The sequence below is a fragment of the Chenopodium album genome, chromosome 21 (assembly GCF_948465745.1).
Source record: "Chenopodium album chromosome 21, dcCheAlbu1.1, whole genome shotgun sequence".
Lineage (NCBI taxonomy): Eukaryota > Viridiplantae > Streptophyta > Magnoliopsida > Caryophyllales > Amaranthaceae > Chenopodium > Chenopodium album.
In genome coordinates this window covers 38194131-38210628 of record NC_137854.1, presented here as the reverse complement: position 1 = coordinate 38210628, position 16498 = coordinate 38194131, and the positions used below count along the sequence as shown (strand labels likewise).

General features: G+C 32.7%; 1 protein-coding gene and 1 long non-coding RNA gene across 3 annotated transcripts; one reads left to right on the top strand and one right to left on the bottom strand.

Annotated features, from left to right (window-relative positions):
* The first annotated feature begins 11393 nt into the window (after nt 1–11393).
* Nucleotides 11394–12799, top strand: LOC145602837 (inositol-tetrakisphosphate 1-kinase 1-like). Its single transcript, XM_081658993.1, has 2 exons — nt 11394–11768; nt 11974–12799. The coding sequence occupies exons 1-2, from the start codon at nt 11394–11396 to the stop codon at nt 12628–12630; spliced, it is 1032 nt and encodes a 343-aa protein (XP_081515119.1). The 3' UTR covers nt 12631–12799.
* LOC145602838 (uncharacterized) lies at nt 11585–16279 on the bottom strand. 2 transcript variants are annotated; one of them, XR_014104627.1, is made up of 4 exons: nt 15994–16279; nt 14659–14843; nt 12445–12626; nt 11585–11718 (listed from the first exon to the last, which is right to left on the bottom strand). It is a non-coding gene; the product is annotated as an uncharacterized LOC145602838 (long non-coding RNA). The 2 variants fall into 2 exon arrangements; XR_014104628.1 differs by having other exon boundaries at nt 11601–11718; nt 12002–12626.
* Nucleotides 16280–16498: the final 219 nt, after the last annotated feature.

Here is a 16498-nt window from a genome sequence, read left to right as displayed (position 1 = left end):
GTTGATACTCTACTTCAATTCCTTTGTGTTATTTACAACTATCACCAGATTTGGAGAAGACTATTAGAGAGAATGTAACATACATGTTACTTTTGTAAGAAGAAAAAAGAAGGTAGGATGATATGATGAATGAGGTCAATGTAATACCAACCAGTACAAATTAAGAAATATAAGGCCCTGTTCTATTCACCTTAAAAAAATAATATTAAGTAAAAATAATTTCAGTTCAGTAAAAATAAGTTCAGTTCAGAAAAATTAATTTCAGTTCAGTAAAAATAATTTCAGTTCAGTAAAATTCAGTTTTCTTAAAGAAGAATTATAATAGAAAATCAGTAAAAATAATTTCAGTTCAGTAAAAATAATTTAAGTTCAGTAAAAATAATTTCAGTTCAGTTCAGTAAAAATAAGTTCAGTTCAGTAAAAATAATTTCAGTTCAGCAAAATTAAGGTGAATCAAACAGGGCCTAAGTGTTATAAACAAGATTAATATAAGAAATAGCGTAAGGTTATTTAAAAAATATACTCCATATTTACAACTTTTTTTTTTCAAAAAAAAAAAAAAAAAAAAAAAAAAAAAAAAAAAAAAAAAAAACTGAAAATGAAGTCACTGAATAAGTTAAGAAGTGTGATTAATTTTCAGAAATAAAGGTAGTACTTCCAAGAATTAAGGTAGTGATTTTAAGAACAAAGGTACTCATATAAAGATAGGTAATGAAAGTTTAACTCGGGTTGCAATTTAATAGAGTTTATAAGGGCATGAAGTGCAAATTTCAAAGAAGTCAAATTTCAGTTAAACCTTTTTTAAAATGAATTAAGCCTCGTTAAGAGAATCTTTTGGCACTAAGACAAATTTGGGTGATATGCCACCCTGGCAAATTGAAATGCAAGAGTACGACATATTTAAGACAAAAGTGAAAAGGGCTTTCAAAGCCCAGCTCATTTGTTCATGGGCCTTATATTTGCCCCACCAAATTTCAATTGTTTAGAATAGAGCATTTTACAATAGTCCACATACTCCGTATTTGGAATTAAATTAAACTAAACTGAAATTATAAACAACTAGCCTTTTGGCCCGTTCGATGCACGGGTTCTTACCTAAGTTATTTCATATGTAGGTATATTTTTCAATAGTTGAAACTTTTGATATGAAATACGAAGTAATTGTTTCATTGTTAAAACTAAAAGGGAAAAAAAGAATGAGGGTAGATCAATGGAAAAAGATAATGAAACTTAGTTACGTATATATACATGAAGATTGTAGGATATGAAATGACATATTAGTTTAAGTTATGTTTTAAGTTTAGGAATTAAAAAGACAATTTTTATATAATTCAATTCATATGTTTATGTGAAGCATATTAATTGGTTCAACTTTATTTTATTATGATGGAAATGAAACACTTCATTTTCTTAATTGAATTTGCAAGTTATGGAATACATTAAGACTTAAACAAAAAGATTAAAAGGGGTGACATGTGTCATATGTGGTATTGAGTGACTTGTGATGACATGTGTCATATGAAAAATTATGGTTTGTGTTTTTAAATACTAAAGTATAGATAAGTTTAAATGAATAGAGGTTAACAACCTTATTGGGAATACTATTGTAAAATCGCTTGTATGTTGTATGAAGTAATTAAGAGTGTCTTTGTTTGAACAGTTGGGAACTTCAAATGAGCAAATGAGTTAAAAGTAAGATTGATTATACCATAATAAACGGAGCTGGAAATCGATTACCGTGCCTGGTAATCGATTTCTAGTTCCGACTGGTGCGATTGCCGGAAATTTAAAAAAACACCATATTCCCACCCAGTGAGGGAGGGCGGTGGGTCGTTATTGACGGGGATATGGTGGGTCGCTGATCATGGTGGTGGTGATGTCAAGGTTTTAGTGATTTGTGGCATGCAAGAGGGAAGATAGTGTGAAATACTAAGGGCAAGGTTGTCCATTCACACTAAATGTTGGCGGTTTTGAACATTTTTTATGTCGGTATTTATGTATTATATATTAAAGATTTTTAGTATTAATTTTAATATTATTTCTTAAAATGATTTTTTTTTTCTAATATACTACATTTAAAGGATTTAGTTTATAGTACGAAATCAAAAAAAAAAAAAAAAATTAAAAAAAATCTTTAAGCTATTTTGCATCAAATTAACCTTAACACATAAATCTATAATTATAACTATATATGTTATATTGAAGGTGAAACCAGGAATAACATGTATTATGTCCGATCCTTTTATTTTCAAAAATCCCAACATTTTTTTTTTGGTTTTGTTTTTGTTTTTGTCAAAGCTTCAATAATATTTCCTTACCATTTGGTAATTATTTTCCATTTATACACATTCAACAACAATATTATTCTCTTATTTAATACTATGCAATAATATTTTCTTATTTATAACTTTGTGACATAATCCATAATTATATTTATTAGTCGTGCATGTATTAATACTCCAACTATCTTCTTTAGTATGATATCATTTTATTTTAATTTTTGTAATTACGATTTTTTCATATTATTTTACAATTAGATACTTTTACAATTAAATATAATGTTAAATTTATACTCCAACTATCTTCTTTAGTATGATATCATTTTATTTTAATTTTTGTAATTACGATTTTCATATTATTTTACAATTAGATACTTTTACAATTAAATATAATGTTAAATTAATGATAAATAGTGAAAAATTAACGTGCATGACACAGGACCTAAGCTTGTTATTATACCTAAAAAGTCGACGATTGAAAGTATGCAATTAATATGAGTATAATTCACTTTCAAAATACTCCATGAATATTCATATCATCATGTGTAAACGTTTAGTGATATATGCAAGTTATAAATAACATTTAATAAAAGGAATTTTTGACTTTTGATACCACGAAAAGGGCCTATGTTGACTTTTGATATCCATCTAAAATTTTATTTTATTTTACTACCTAACAAATTTTTAAAATATAGCTTTTGGTACCTCCGTCTAATTTCTGTAACTGTTTTCGTTAGTGTGGCCCATATAATTAACTACTCAACTTTTACCTCTTCTCTTTCCACGATTTCAACGCAATGGATACCTTCTTCCTCCCTCATCAATTCTCGCAACCATTAATATTAACTCCATTGTTAATTTTAACCACAAATTTGTTTCTCTCTTTCCCGTCAATTTCTTTATCTTTCTTTTTTACTCTACTTTCTACAAATCAAAATTGAGCGTGGAAGCTTTTAACTAATGAACAACATCATACCCTGCAATTGGATCAAGTTAAACAACAAACATATATACTCAAATTTAGTTCAATTGCTAACATAAAACCTCAATTTCATTAATCCAAGCCCCATCAATAAATCTCTAAATTTAATTAACAGAAGAACCCTAACTTTTTTTGGTTTCTAATTTACTACAAATTAATTTAATAGCAATTGGAATTGATAGTTTAAATCAATGATAAACAAGTAATAAATCACAGTCACACATTTAAATCACAATCACTGATAAACAAGTAATAGATCACAATCACACCTAAATTAAGCGCTAATTGTAATTTGCTAAGATGATTAATTCGCAATTAGGAAAATCCGAACCTTTTTTGGTTGTAAATTGCTTCGTAATTCAAGCCCTCCTCTTCAGATAGCTTCCTCAACACTTTTGCACGAGATTATATTCCAAAATTTAAGAATTCCCGTGAATTGCTTTATAGAAATTTTGCCTACACTAACATGGTTGAATTGGGGGAAAACGAAGAATACAACTCATTAAAAAGAGGGAAATAACGAAGTAGTCGTTGGATTGGGCCTCAATAATGGAAATCGTAACAAAAGTTGGCCGGAGGTACCAAAAGTTATATTTTTTAAATTAGATAAGTAGTATAATAAAATAAGGGGCGTTTGGTTCGCACGGGGTGATTGGAATGGAATGAACAAAGAGAATGGAATGATAATACCTTATTTTTGCTTTGTTGTTTGCTTTAAAAACAAAGGGTAACAATCCCACCACCACACCACCACCACCACAACCACCACATATTTCATTAATTCCACCTTTTCCAGCCAAGAAATCGATCGCCGCCCTTCGCCAGCCCTCCCCCGCCCCTCGCCGTCCTTCGGTAGCCCTCCCCTACCCCTCGTGGCCCCACCACAGCTCATCCTCCCTTGAAAACGTCCCTTAAGCAAGAAAAACCCTAAAATCTCCCCTCCCTCCCCGTAAAATCGCCAGACTACCTTCCCACCACCCTCGAAACCCTAGCGCCTAGGATATGCCATGTCCCCCAGCAAACTCGAAACAGTAATCCAGCCTTCATTGGCTGCTCACGCTAGAGAGCGAGGAATCCATCTTATTCAAGTCCACATCGATAAGCCACTCGTTGAACAAGGCCCCTTCGACTGCCTTGTCCACAAGGTTTATGGCGATGACTGGAGTGCTCAGCTGGCTGATTTCAAAGCTAAATACCCCACGACTGTAATCGTTGAACAAGGCCCCTTCGACTGCCTTGTCCACGAGCTAATAACAGTGCATTACCTGGTGTAGTTATACCTTTTTAAAATGTGCTAACTGACTAAAGTCACTATTAGACCATATAATAATATGTATAGCTAATGGGCCGTTGTTATGTTCCGAGCCCTAATATTTTAGGTTGTATATATACTTGTGTGTACGCTAATTCTGAAAATATGTATGTGGTTTTACGTCTTCCTCATCATAGACAAAGTGATTTTTAATATCATTGTCGAGTTAGAAATAGGAGTTGATAAGGATTGGAGAGTTTTCTTTTTTTCTTCTTTTATTTCTTCATTTTTATCTGCTATTTTCACTTCTATCTACAAAAGTTTGGGATTAAAATTTTACATTCATGGTTTAGGATTTATATATCTGATTTTAGGGATCAGATTTGTGTAATTTGACATATTTTATCAATATTAGTGCCTTATTTTGTTTTATTTATTTTGAAATTTCAATTATTTCTTATTAATATCACAAGTTGCCGTTCCCCTTCTCTCCGGTAGTGTCAAGGTTGAAATTGTTTTTTGAAGGCATTATCAGATCTAAGGTTTCAGATAATCTAGTAAAAGGTATATTATATAATGTTGAATAATTTAGAGTATTGAGGGCTAAATTTATGTTGAATAACTTAGGTTATGGTGTTTTGAATTTCGGTGAAGAAAACATACATATCGGTTTAGAGAAGCTAAGAATGCCAATCATCTGTTACCCGATCTGGCGCTCGACCGGGCACAAGGATGATTCCTTGACGCAGCTTTGCCGCCCCGCCGGGTAGCCGCCTCCCTATCGGGCACGAGCGTGAAGAAGGAATTCGTAGTCTTGTTGCCCAGTTTCTGGGTTTTCATCCTCCTACAGGGCGCGAGCATCGCGCAGCCGGGCACGTGAGGCTTCGATTTATTGACGTTCAGATCTGCGTGGTCGAGCGCTGGTCAGAACTGAACAGAAGTGACGGTTACTTCAAAAAGACCGACTTTGAGAATCATTACCCTAAAAAACACATTGTTCTCTAATTCTAATACGGAGTAAATTATACCGATTACTACCTAATTGTTTTTTCGGGAACTTAAAGCATAAACAAAGTCGGATTTATATGTACCTTTATAATTTTTCGATCAATTACGTAATATAATTTCGTTGATATATTTGTCTTTTACTTTTTTATATAAAAATATAAGCTTATTTTAGAACAAGGTTAGATTTATTATTTATCAATTTTTATTCCTAATTTAATGTGTATTTTTTTTTAATGTTTTTATTCTATTCTAAGCATTTTTCGTTGTTAGGTCAACTTATTTTTTTATTTTTTTTTGAGAAAATGTTAGGTCAACTTATTAATTGTATTTCATGATTATATTTTTTCTTTTAATTATGATGATTAAGATTCTTATACGGAGTATAAGATCTAGAGGATAAAACTACCTAGTTTTATATATTATTATGTACTGATTGTACTCCCTCTGTGTTTAAACACTTGCTCCATTTTCCTTTTTTTGCTCGTTTTTAAATACTTGCTCCTTTTCCTTATTTGAAAAGCTTTTACAATAATTAAATTAATTCTTTCACCTAGTGGAACCACCATGATCATATTTTATTATATTTCATATTCTCTCTCCTCCAATTCTCTCCACTACTTTTGCTTTTTACAATTTCCACATACCCCATTACCTCCATATTTTATTACTTTCTCCAATTTCCCCTAAAACTCCGCGCATGGAGAATTGGAGCAAGTATTTAAAAACGGAAGGAGTATGATTTTAAAATTTTAACATACCTTTTTTTTTTTTTTTTTTTTTTTTTTGATAACATACCAATTTTTTTTTATTAATAACTTTATACTTATATATATCTACAAAGATTAAAATAGAAAAAATATAATGGTAAAGATTAATACAATCTATATTATATAATAAACTCATCACATTACATAGATACGTATGTAGGAAACCTCAAATAATTATACAATATTCACAAACTCTATTCTTCTATAATGGAATATCAGTTATATATTCTATCATGCTCCCTAATACGTGTAATACCAATCACCACTACACCAACAATCAATTAATGTTAATTAATTATTTTGCATTGTCTATATTGTGTATGTACTACCCCGGCCCTCTCTTAAGACCAAAAACGTAACTTATACAATCTTGAATGCTAAACACTGTTAAAACCCAATTGAATGGCTTCAATTACCCAAAGATCCACAAAGAAAACCAATCATACATACCAAGTATAAAAGAAAAACCAAAAAGCTTACACTAAACCAATTTCAAGAAATTAGAACTCAAGAATTGAACCTAATTAAACATCAACAAATTACCAGAATTCATCAGGTTCTTGGATATTGATGATTAATCAAAACAGCTAATTCCGATAATTAAATAAGTACTGTATAATGGTTTTAACCACAACTTTAACAATTTTAGAAATATAGTGTTACAACGAGAAATTAAGAACAAAATTCTTAAACTCTACGCCGAAGAAAAGATTTCTACGGTGAACTTAAACTCTGGGTCGGGTAGTTCCTCGTTGGCAGTAGGAAAGACTAAGATGTAGTAGCTCCCACTTTGATTTTTTTTTTTTATTGAGTAAACTCCCATTTTCATAATTGTCAAGACGTTTAATGCAATCACGAATCCACTTCCCATCAATCCGGCCTTTAACGTAGGTTACTTTCTCATTGATATGGCTCATCTTCTTTCTTTAACTTGCTTGATGATGAACCCGAACCCGAACCCGAACCCATCAGTAATTCGTTAATTTCTCAACTCTGATATTACTATGATTTATGAAACTACTCCGTACTCCGTATTTTTGAATGAGAGATAAACAACACCTAATCCTAATGTTGTGTATTTATAGATGAAGGCCTAGCCGCCTTATTCAACAATTTCTAATGTTGGATATCTATTACTCATACTCAATAGGAAACCTATTACGAGTAGGTTTATCTTTTTTTATCTTTTTATTATTATTTTTTTTAAATTAAACAAGGAAAACTATTAATTATCCATATCTTTCTCAATTGAGTATTGAGTTTATCTTTCTTTCTTTCTTTCTTTTTTTTTTTTTTTTCAATTTCTCTTTCTTTCCTTAAATAAAGCAAATAATTGGGTTTCCTTAAAAAAAAAAAAAACAACAAATAATTGAGTTTTAATAATTGCAACTAATTTGATCCTAATTCTTTTGACTGACTACATAAGTTTGTGGATGAATTAGTTGTATCATGTAAATCCATAAATAAAGGTTGAATCCAAAGGTAGATCTAAACTAGTCTCTGATTAAATATACAAGTTAAGTGCAACATTAGCCATAGGTCTTAAGTTTCTACATGATATCATCAATTTCTAATTTTGTAGTTTTAAGATAGACTTTTTTTTTTTTTTTTTTTTTTTTTTTTTTTTTTTTTTTTTTTTTAATGCATTTATAAAGCTTGGTCTTAACAAAATCTGAAGTGAAATCTTGAAAATTCAAGACTCAAGCATTCAACCTAAGGAATCTTATATCCCTACCTTATTGTAAAAAAAGTTTAAGAATATACTTATGAAAAAATGCATGGACATATATATCCCTAAAAATGTTTTTTTACATATGTGCCCCCATTAAAGATTGTCTCTTGAATTGCCAAAATTGATTGATTATTTGGGTTTATTTCAATATTCAAAACATCTTTTAGTCTCTCCATTTTTTGGGTTTTTTCTATTTGAAAGATAAACGCTAATTAATACAAAGTACTCTAAATTAATTTTAATATATATATATATATATATATATATATATATATATATATATATATATATATATATATATATATATGGAGTACAAAATTTACAAAGTATATAGTTGTATGATGACTTATTAAATTTCTATTTGCAAATACTTAAAAATTACCAAGCAAATAGATATAATAAAATATCATGCAATGCATAGGGCATATAGGTCACCAGTAATAATCCTCCTCAGTGGGCTAGCCATATTGCGTGCATCGTGCGTGTAAGAATCCCTAGTAATTATAAATTAAAAAAAATAATTTAATAACTGATCCATGTGACAATCAATTAAAATCTTAAGACAAGATTGCGTTAATCTTGCTCTAAAATAGTAAGCTGCACACACTACATGTGTATTTTGCATTTTATTATTTTAATCATAATTTTATAACTATATAATTTTTCAAAATCATATTTACATAAAATTATAAATTTTAGATGAGTACCAAAATTCAACTACCATTTTCGTGGTACCAAAAATCAAAATTTTCTTAATAAAATTTATGTATTGATATTAATTATGGAATTAAATCGAGTAAATACAAATTGGAGGTACCGAAGTTTGCCAAAAGTTGCAGTTAAGGTACTAACTTTTTAGAAGTTGCAGGTAGAGTACTAAACCTAAAATTCACCTACTACAACAGGTTAGCATTTGCAAAAAAAAAAAAAAAAAAAAAAAAAGGGGAATATTAAATTATTGACCCAATAAATAGAAGGTACTAATGTTCGGTGATTTTCAACACATTGATTAAAAAAATAAAATAAAATAAAAATTAAAATAAAAATTAAAATTAAAAAACCACCCCATTAGCCTAACCACCTATCACGACAGCCCACTCCCACTAGCTCGACCGCCTGCCAGCCCCTCAACACCAAAGTGTTGCGCCTTGCTGCTCCGACCGCCATATCCCTCCCCTTGAATGCGCCAATCATCGTACTCTCACTCAATCCTCTTACGCAATACTAAATCCCCTGGAGTTTAAATTCAGATCTTCTTTTTTCCCCTGTGTCTCTCATGATAGTTTCTCTACTCATTCTCATCAATTATACAAAGTTATCAATTCATCGTGTCGATAGTATTGAGGTACATCATTTATTTTCTGGACTCTTGGAAGGTTCGTTTCTTTATGTTATCATGTGTATAATAGTCCTCTTCTGGCTAAAAATTTTGGGTACGGTGGTGGTGGTTGGAGGAGTAGGGGGGAGAATGAAGGAAAAGTTTACAACGGTTACGATGGTGTAATTTTACCCTTCCTACGCCTTGATTCGGCCCCCTTCCCCTTCCTATATGCCTTGATTTCGATAAGGGTTGCGGTTTGGGTGCGACGGTGTTGCCGGCCAACCTAGGCCGATGGTGGTGCAGGGAGGTGCCTGTGGCTGGTGGTAGTTTTGAATTTTTAATTATAATTAATTAATTAAATAATCGTGCCATTGTCAATAGGAATTAATTTATGGCTTTTTCTTTTTCGAGGCAACAACTCAGCATTTATTTTTATTTTATTTTTTTAAAGCAAAAAAAAAAAAAATGAGTTAATCTGTTGGTGTAGGTCACCACCAGAATTTTTTACCTCCAACCAAGGGTTAAGTACCTTAATTGCAACTTCTGAATCTTCAGTACTCTAATTGCAACTTTTGCCAAGCTTCAGTACCTTCAATTTGTATTAATTCGAATTCAATCACATATCAATTAGTGTAATTAGCAATTGTCAAAGCTTGAAATACTCCGTATTAATCCCCAAAAGGCAAAGGAGCTAAGGTATTTTAAAATTACATAAAACGTTCGTGATATGTCTATGCATAAGCAAGGAAGGAGAATATATATATTTTTTTTGAATTAAACCTTAAAAAAAAAAAAAACAAAAATTATGTTATTCGGTTTCGTTTGCGGTTCGGTTTGGTTTTAAACCGTTCACCACAATGTCAGCGCTTTAAGGGAGGGAGAATTTTTGCCGCAGGCTCATATTAGTCATATAACACCAAATTGTCCAAATTACGACATGTCAAGGTCTTGAAGTTGTGACTTGACTTGTGAGTTGCAATAAAAGATACTTGGTACTGTATTCTCTAGTATCGTTGTGTTCATAAATCTTTTGGAAAACTTTAATTGTGCAACCTAATACGTTCTTTCTCCCCACCATACTTTTGTGATTTATTCTCTCTTATTGTTGGTTCCTATTATTCTCTGCAATTTTAAAAGTTCAAGCATACAACAGGAATCTGATGCCATAATATAATTTACTCCGTTTTTTTATTTTGGGTGGCTGTAGTAGTAAGCATTTCAAAATTTGCAGCTAGGCAAAGTAGAATATACCCTTGGGTCTTTTAGGTCCATCTAAATTTTAACTTATTTCAAACAAGACAAGCTCTTACAAATTCATTGATATAATTTAGATTAAGTTTGAACACTTCTAACATAAGCACTTTTTTCATACAATATCATATGTATATCTATATAAGAAAATTTCAGACATAACATAATTTTAGCCAAAAATAAGATGAATCAAACACCCTATTGGCAATTGGCAATTTAAGTTCAACAAAGTCATATTGTATATGATGGAATGGAGTAACACCTTATACAAAGCCAAATAAGGTCTATTACAGAGTAATGCTTAATAAGATAAGATAATACATAGTATTTTGTTTAGGATAATAAAAAAGTTGATAAGTTCGTACAAGTAAAGGGATAACAAGTTCAACAGAGTAGGATAATAATAAGCAAAATTTAAGTAAACACTTACCACTTGCCTTTTTAACAAAGAAAAGAAATAATGAATTGATCAAACACATTTATTAAGAATATTCGTTAGCCAAGTACTCAATAAAATAACCTTAAACTACAACATCAACAAATTAAACAAATAAGATTTATTACTACTGTATGTTAAAGTAACTTCACGTACGCAGTATTGAATTGAAAAAGTGTATCTTGGCATCAAACTTTCAAGTTCTTATCTAAGGCTCACGAATATAAACTGAGTCATTATTTACCTTTTCCGCTCTTTCCTTCTTTCCTTCCTTTTTCGGAATCAGTTCCGTATAATCCTAATTCTGCATCTTTTTTTGTTCCTTGATCACCAGAATTTAAAAGCAGCAGCAGCAGTAGGTAGACATGCCTGAGGAGAACATGAAGCTTATTGGAACCATAGGATATGCCATGCCCCCCAGCAAACTCGAGACAGTAATCCAGCCTTCACTGGTTGCTCACGCTAGGGAGCGAGGAATCCATCTTATTCAAGTCCACATCGATAAGCCACTCGTTGAACAAGGCCCCTTCGACTGCCTTGTCCACAAGGTTTATGGCGATGACTGGAGTGCTCAGCTGGCTGATTTCAAAGCTAAATACCCCACGACTGTCATCATTGATTCCCTTGCTGACATTGAACAGCTCAACAACCGCGTTTCAATGCTCGAACTGGTGAACCATCTCCCTGTTCCTGTTCAACAATCAGACACTGAAGCTTATTCCATTGGAATACCAAAACAGGTAAATATCAGACTTTGCAATTATATCAGACTTTTTTTTTTTTTTTTTGAAACGCAATTATATCAGACTGTAATTCCTTCATTATTCCCACTTTCTCATTCTTGGTAAGATCAATTAGGTAAATTAGTTTCCCGTAAAATATCTAAATTAGGTAAATTAGTTTCCCATAAAATATCTAAACTGTAAGCTGATTATACTTCAACAGGTGGAGATTGCCGCAAATCATGATGCACCTGAATCTTTGTTGACTATAGATGAGTTGACTTTTCCAGTCATTGCCAAACCTCTGTCTGCTAAGTCTCATGAGATGTCCCTGGTGTCTAGCTTACACGGCTTGAAGAAAGTGAAACCACCTATCGTGCTGCAGGAGTTTGTAAACCATGGAGGGGTCCTCTTCAAGGTCTATGTGGCTGGAAACCATGTCAAGTGCGTCAAGAGGAGGTCCTTGCCTGACCTTCATGTTTCTGATAATGCTAAATGTGAAGACCATGAGGATATCATGTCAATTTCCCAAATTTCAAGCTTTGTTGCTGGGGAAGAAGATGCATCCATAAAAGAGGTCGAAATGCCCTCCATGAAATTCATTCACAGCATGGCAAAAGGACTGAGAGACGCATCAAAGCTCCATCTTTTTAATTTTGACATGATTAGAGATACAAGGGAAAGTAGCAGGTACCTTATTATTGACATCAATTACTTCCCCGGTTATGCTAAAGTGCCAGGATTTGAGATCATGTTAACTGACTTCTTTTGGGATGTTATCAACACAAGAATGAAAGTGATGCGGCTCCCACTAATCATGTGGGTAGTGGAAAAGATGAAGGAGACAAAACAGGGTGTAGCTCAGAGGCTGCAAACCTAGACAGATTTTTGCAAGGAAAAGAAAACTGTTAACTGTAGCGTATAAACCATGTAACAGGTCCTTCATTCAGGTTAACAGAACCAGAGAGAGAGGAAAAATAAAAGGTTTTGATAACATATCAATAAACAAGGGTGGTTATTATTTATGTTTACAATCAAAGTTTCTAAAAGCTATTTAAACTTAATAGCATGCAGTGCATCTACCTGGTGTAGTTATACCTTCTTACAATTTGCAAAACTGACTAAAGTCACCCAGTATTTGTTCTACCAAATGATGGAAACGACAATGCATAGCCCTTTTGAATTTGGACGAGTATGGTTGCAGTCTTGCAGAGGGATAGTTTTTCTTCCCAGTAACTCATTTCATATTCTCAGTTTATATAACTTAAATTAGAAAAGCTCCAAAAAAAAAAAAGCACTTAACCAGCATTGGTTAAATGAATTTCATGGTTAGCTTATGATTATTATACTTCATAATCGCTGTATAACGACAGAAAAGGACCATTCAGTTTAATAGCAACCAAGAACACCCCGGCATGGTAAACATAGCTTTAATATCATCATTTGTCATCAGCTTTGAAGAGAATGATGTTTAAGACATATACAGCATCAAAGGAAATTTCAAATGTTTTGGGAAGATCCAAATGAAATTCTTTTGTATAGTGAAAGTACTATTTTAAAATACATGGCATTTTGTGGACTGCAACATATACAAGGAACTAATTTAAATTAGTCTTCAGAGTAGAATTGTTTGCTAATTTCATAAGCAGTTATAAGATTTGGAGTCTTGAGCAAATAAAAAGGCTCCAGGCGCAACAAGGCGAAAGGGATCCTCCAGCGCCTTATTGTGCTTCATTAAAGTGAGGTGGGCTAAATAAAAAGTAAAAACTTTTGTGAAACAATGTTGGGCGCCTATTGGAATGCTGGTCTAGAGAATAAAGGAGCTAGACCCTGTGTTTTGCGCCTAAACGCCTAGGCATGCAGATCTGGAGTGTTCTTGTTTCAAAGGTTTGGCCTAATTTGATTCTTGAATGAACATAATCATAGAATTTAAGGAAATAAATTAGACAAAACAGATCAAGTAGATGGCTTATCATCAAATCTATCTCTTTAAGCTAAAAGAACCTAGAAAACGGGGGATAATTTCAACACTTGTTCTTTTAACAGAGGAATCCTTTTCACATGCCAGGTCACCTACATTAAGAGACCTGGGGGAAAGGAGTTGTGGGGGGGGGGGGGGGGGGGGTGGTGGTTTCAGGACTCAGGACCATGGCTCTCCAAATATACCACATCTTGTGAAAGGAGGGAGCCACAACCACACAGTAATTTCTAAAGAGGGCAGGGCGGGGGTTGTGGTTGCCATTAGCCTATTAGTAAATGTTTTCCACACACCAAGTTAAACAAAGTTTGTTTGCCAACATGGGTAGAAATCTTATACGGAATACAAGGAAATAAGAAGGTTGGGAGGGCAGGGGGACACTGGTATGAAGTGTTAACCTGAGAGCTCAATGTGAAAAATAATAAAGGAGACAGCAGAATAATATTACATGATAAATAGATATCATACAGCCATATACGAGTATATGACAAATAGATAATAAAGACACAAACGACCACCACCTGACACACTGTCTACACTGAATTAGGAAGACCTGCTTCAGCACAAGTCACACATAATTACTTCAAAAATCTGTCAAATTAGTCCTAAACTCCTAATTTACTTCGTACTTGGTAATTTGTTCTACAAGTTTGGGACAATTAAAGAAATGTGGAAAAAGTTACGTTGTCACAAAAACACAAGATTCATCAGATCTATTTACTTCAACAAATAATTATTATATGTGCCACAAGCCAACAAATCAACTCCTGTACCCCCGTACATCAATTAATGTCATTTCGTTCTGCAAAAAGTACATTTAGTTCACTTCTGCATGTAAGCAATTTAAGGAATATTTAAAGAGAACTATGATTGATTCATCAGCAGTTCAGCACAATTGATTCATCTTCATAACAAGAGGGATGCTCTTACCACAAGTTTATTCTCTAGCAGATGAAGCAATAACTCTCCAGCTTTCTTCTCAACAGTTTGAACATTATAAGATGCCTCTTTTTTCTCGGTCTGCATTGCCTAAGGCATTTAGGTCTTATCGTATGACATATTGACATACATCAGCCACAAATTACAATTCAGTTGTGAAGGTTGCTGCAAACCAACTGTCGCTTTTGTGAGTACAGATCATGATAGGAAAAGCATCGAGAAACAGGTTATGAACAGAAACAAGGCTAGATCAAATCAATTAGGTTGGTTTCATGTAGGTGTCAGCTAGGTCGGTTTCATACTTTCATATCAAAAATTTGTATTAGCTCAAGTGCATCATTACGTACATTTTGTTTGGAGTTTAAGTGGAAAAAAAACTGTTCAGAACCTTATATTTCAAATATGTTCCAACTCTGACTTCAACTCGAGTCCTTGTTACATAGGTTCAAACTTTGCAAGATGAACTGCTTGAATATTGCATGACTAAAAAGAATAGATCATTTCTCAAACAATACCTTTCAACATTAAACAAGTTTATGAATCAGCAAATAAGTTTCTTTACAAGGACTAAGACATCGAGTCTTGGTAAACGCCACTCCTACCGACGACAAAATTTTGAGTCTAATTATTACACACCTAGAGTCCAGAGAGATAAATTTCATCAATCACCACAGAATCAACCTTATAAACCTACACACGCAAACAATAAACCAAACAATTTACTTAAACATCAAAAATAATACTACCTCCGTTACATATTATTTGCAACGATTAGACATTTTTCCTCTCTACTTTATGTCAAATCGTTGCAAATAATGTGTAACGGAGGTAGTATAATGACCATCCTCGCAAAGTCACAATGCCGAAGAAATGCCCGGTTCCTAGTCCTCACAAAATAACAATCAATCACAAACCACAAACAACGATCATTTCCGGCTCGAGTTTCGCAATTCATACATCCAAAACACAATTTAAAACACAATTTATGAGCTCAAAACACCCAGAAACAATTAGAGGCTCCCACATATCAAACAAGCAATTTCAAACACAATTCAATACTCCAATGCCCTAGAAATCAAATTCCATTAACATACACCCTAAATCAGAAATGTGCTTAAACAACTAGAACTTCCACATTTTATAATTCATGCAAACAACAAAAATTCACCAAAATTTCTTTCAATCTCACCTCTTACAAACAACCTTCACAATAGTAGTAATAAAAAAGGAACAGTTGCAATTTATCACAGGAAATTGTAAAACAGAAGATGAAATCAAGAGAAGAAAACTTTAAATGTGAGCTGAGATAGGTCCGATGAACCTCACCTGAACTCATAACAGCTGCTCCAATCAACCAATTTTTGATCGCAAAAGAGATTGAAAAGAGGGAATTTACAAACCCTAATTTTCATCGTGATTCTAATACCTGACAGTTTATTTGAGTATAGGATTGATCAGCTGATAAAGCGGGGGGTTTTTATTTGTCACGGGGTGTTCTCTTCCCCTAATGTTGCTTATGTTACTCGTCATTGGACTTGAATATATTAGTCCGAACTTACCTTATCCACTTGAATATATTGGTTTGAAGCTGACCTTATTTGAAATTATTAGATCAGGAGAATCACAGTAATACGAGTGTAATAACACGATAGTTCATATAATTTGAAATCGCATATATCTCCATCACCAAATCATATAGTATTCAAGCCTTTCCATGATAGTAAGTATGTTTATTGAGGTCATAAAAACCATTAAATCAAGTAAAAGCATCATGAGGTTTTCTCAAGTACTATAAGATCAATATGTTGGATAGAAATATAACTGAACCACT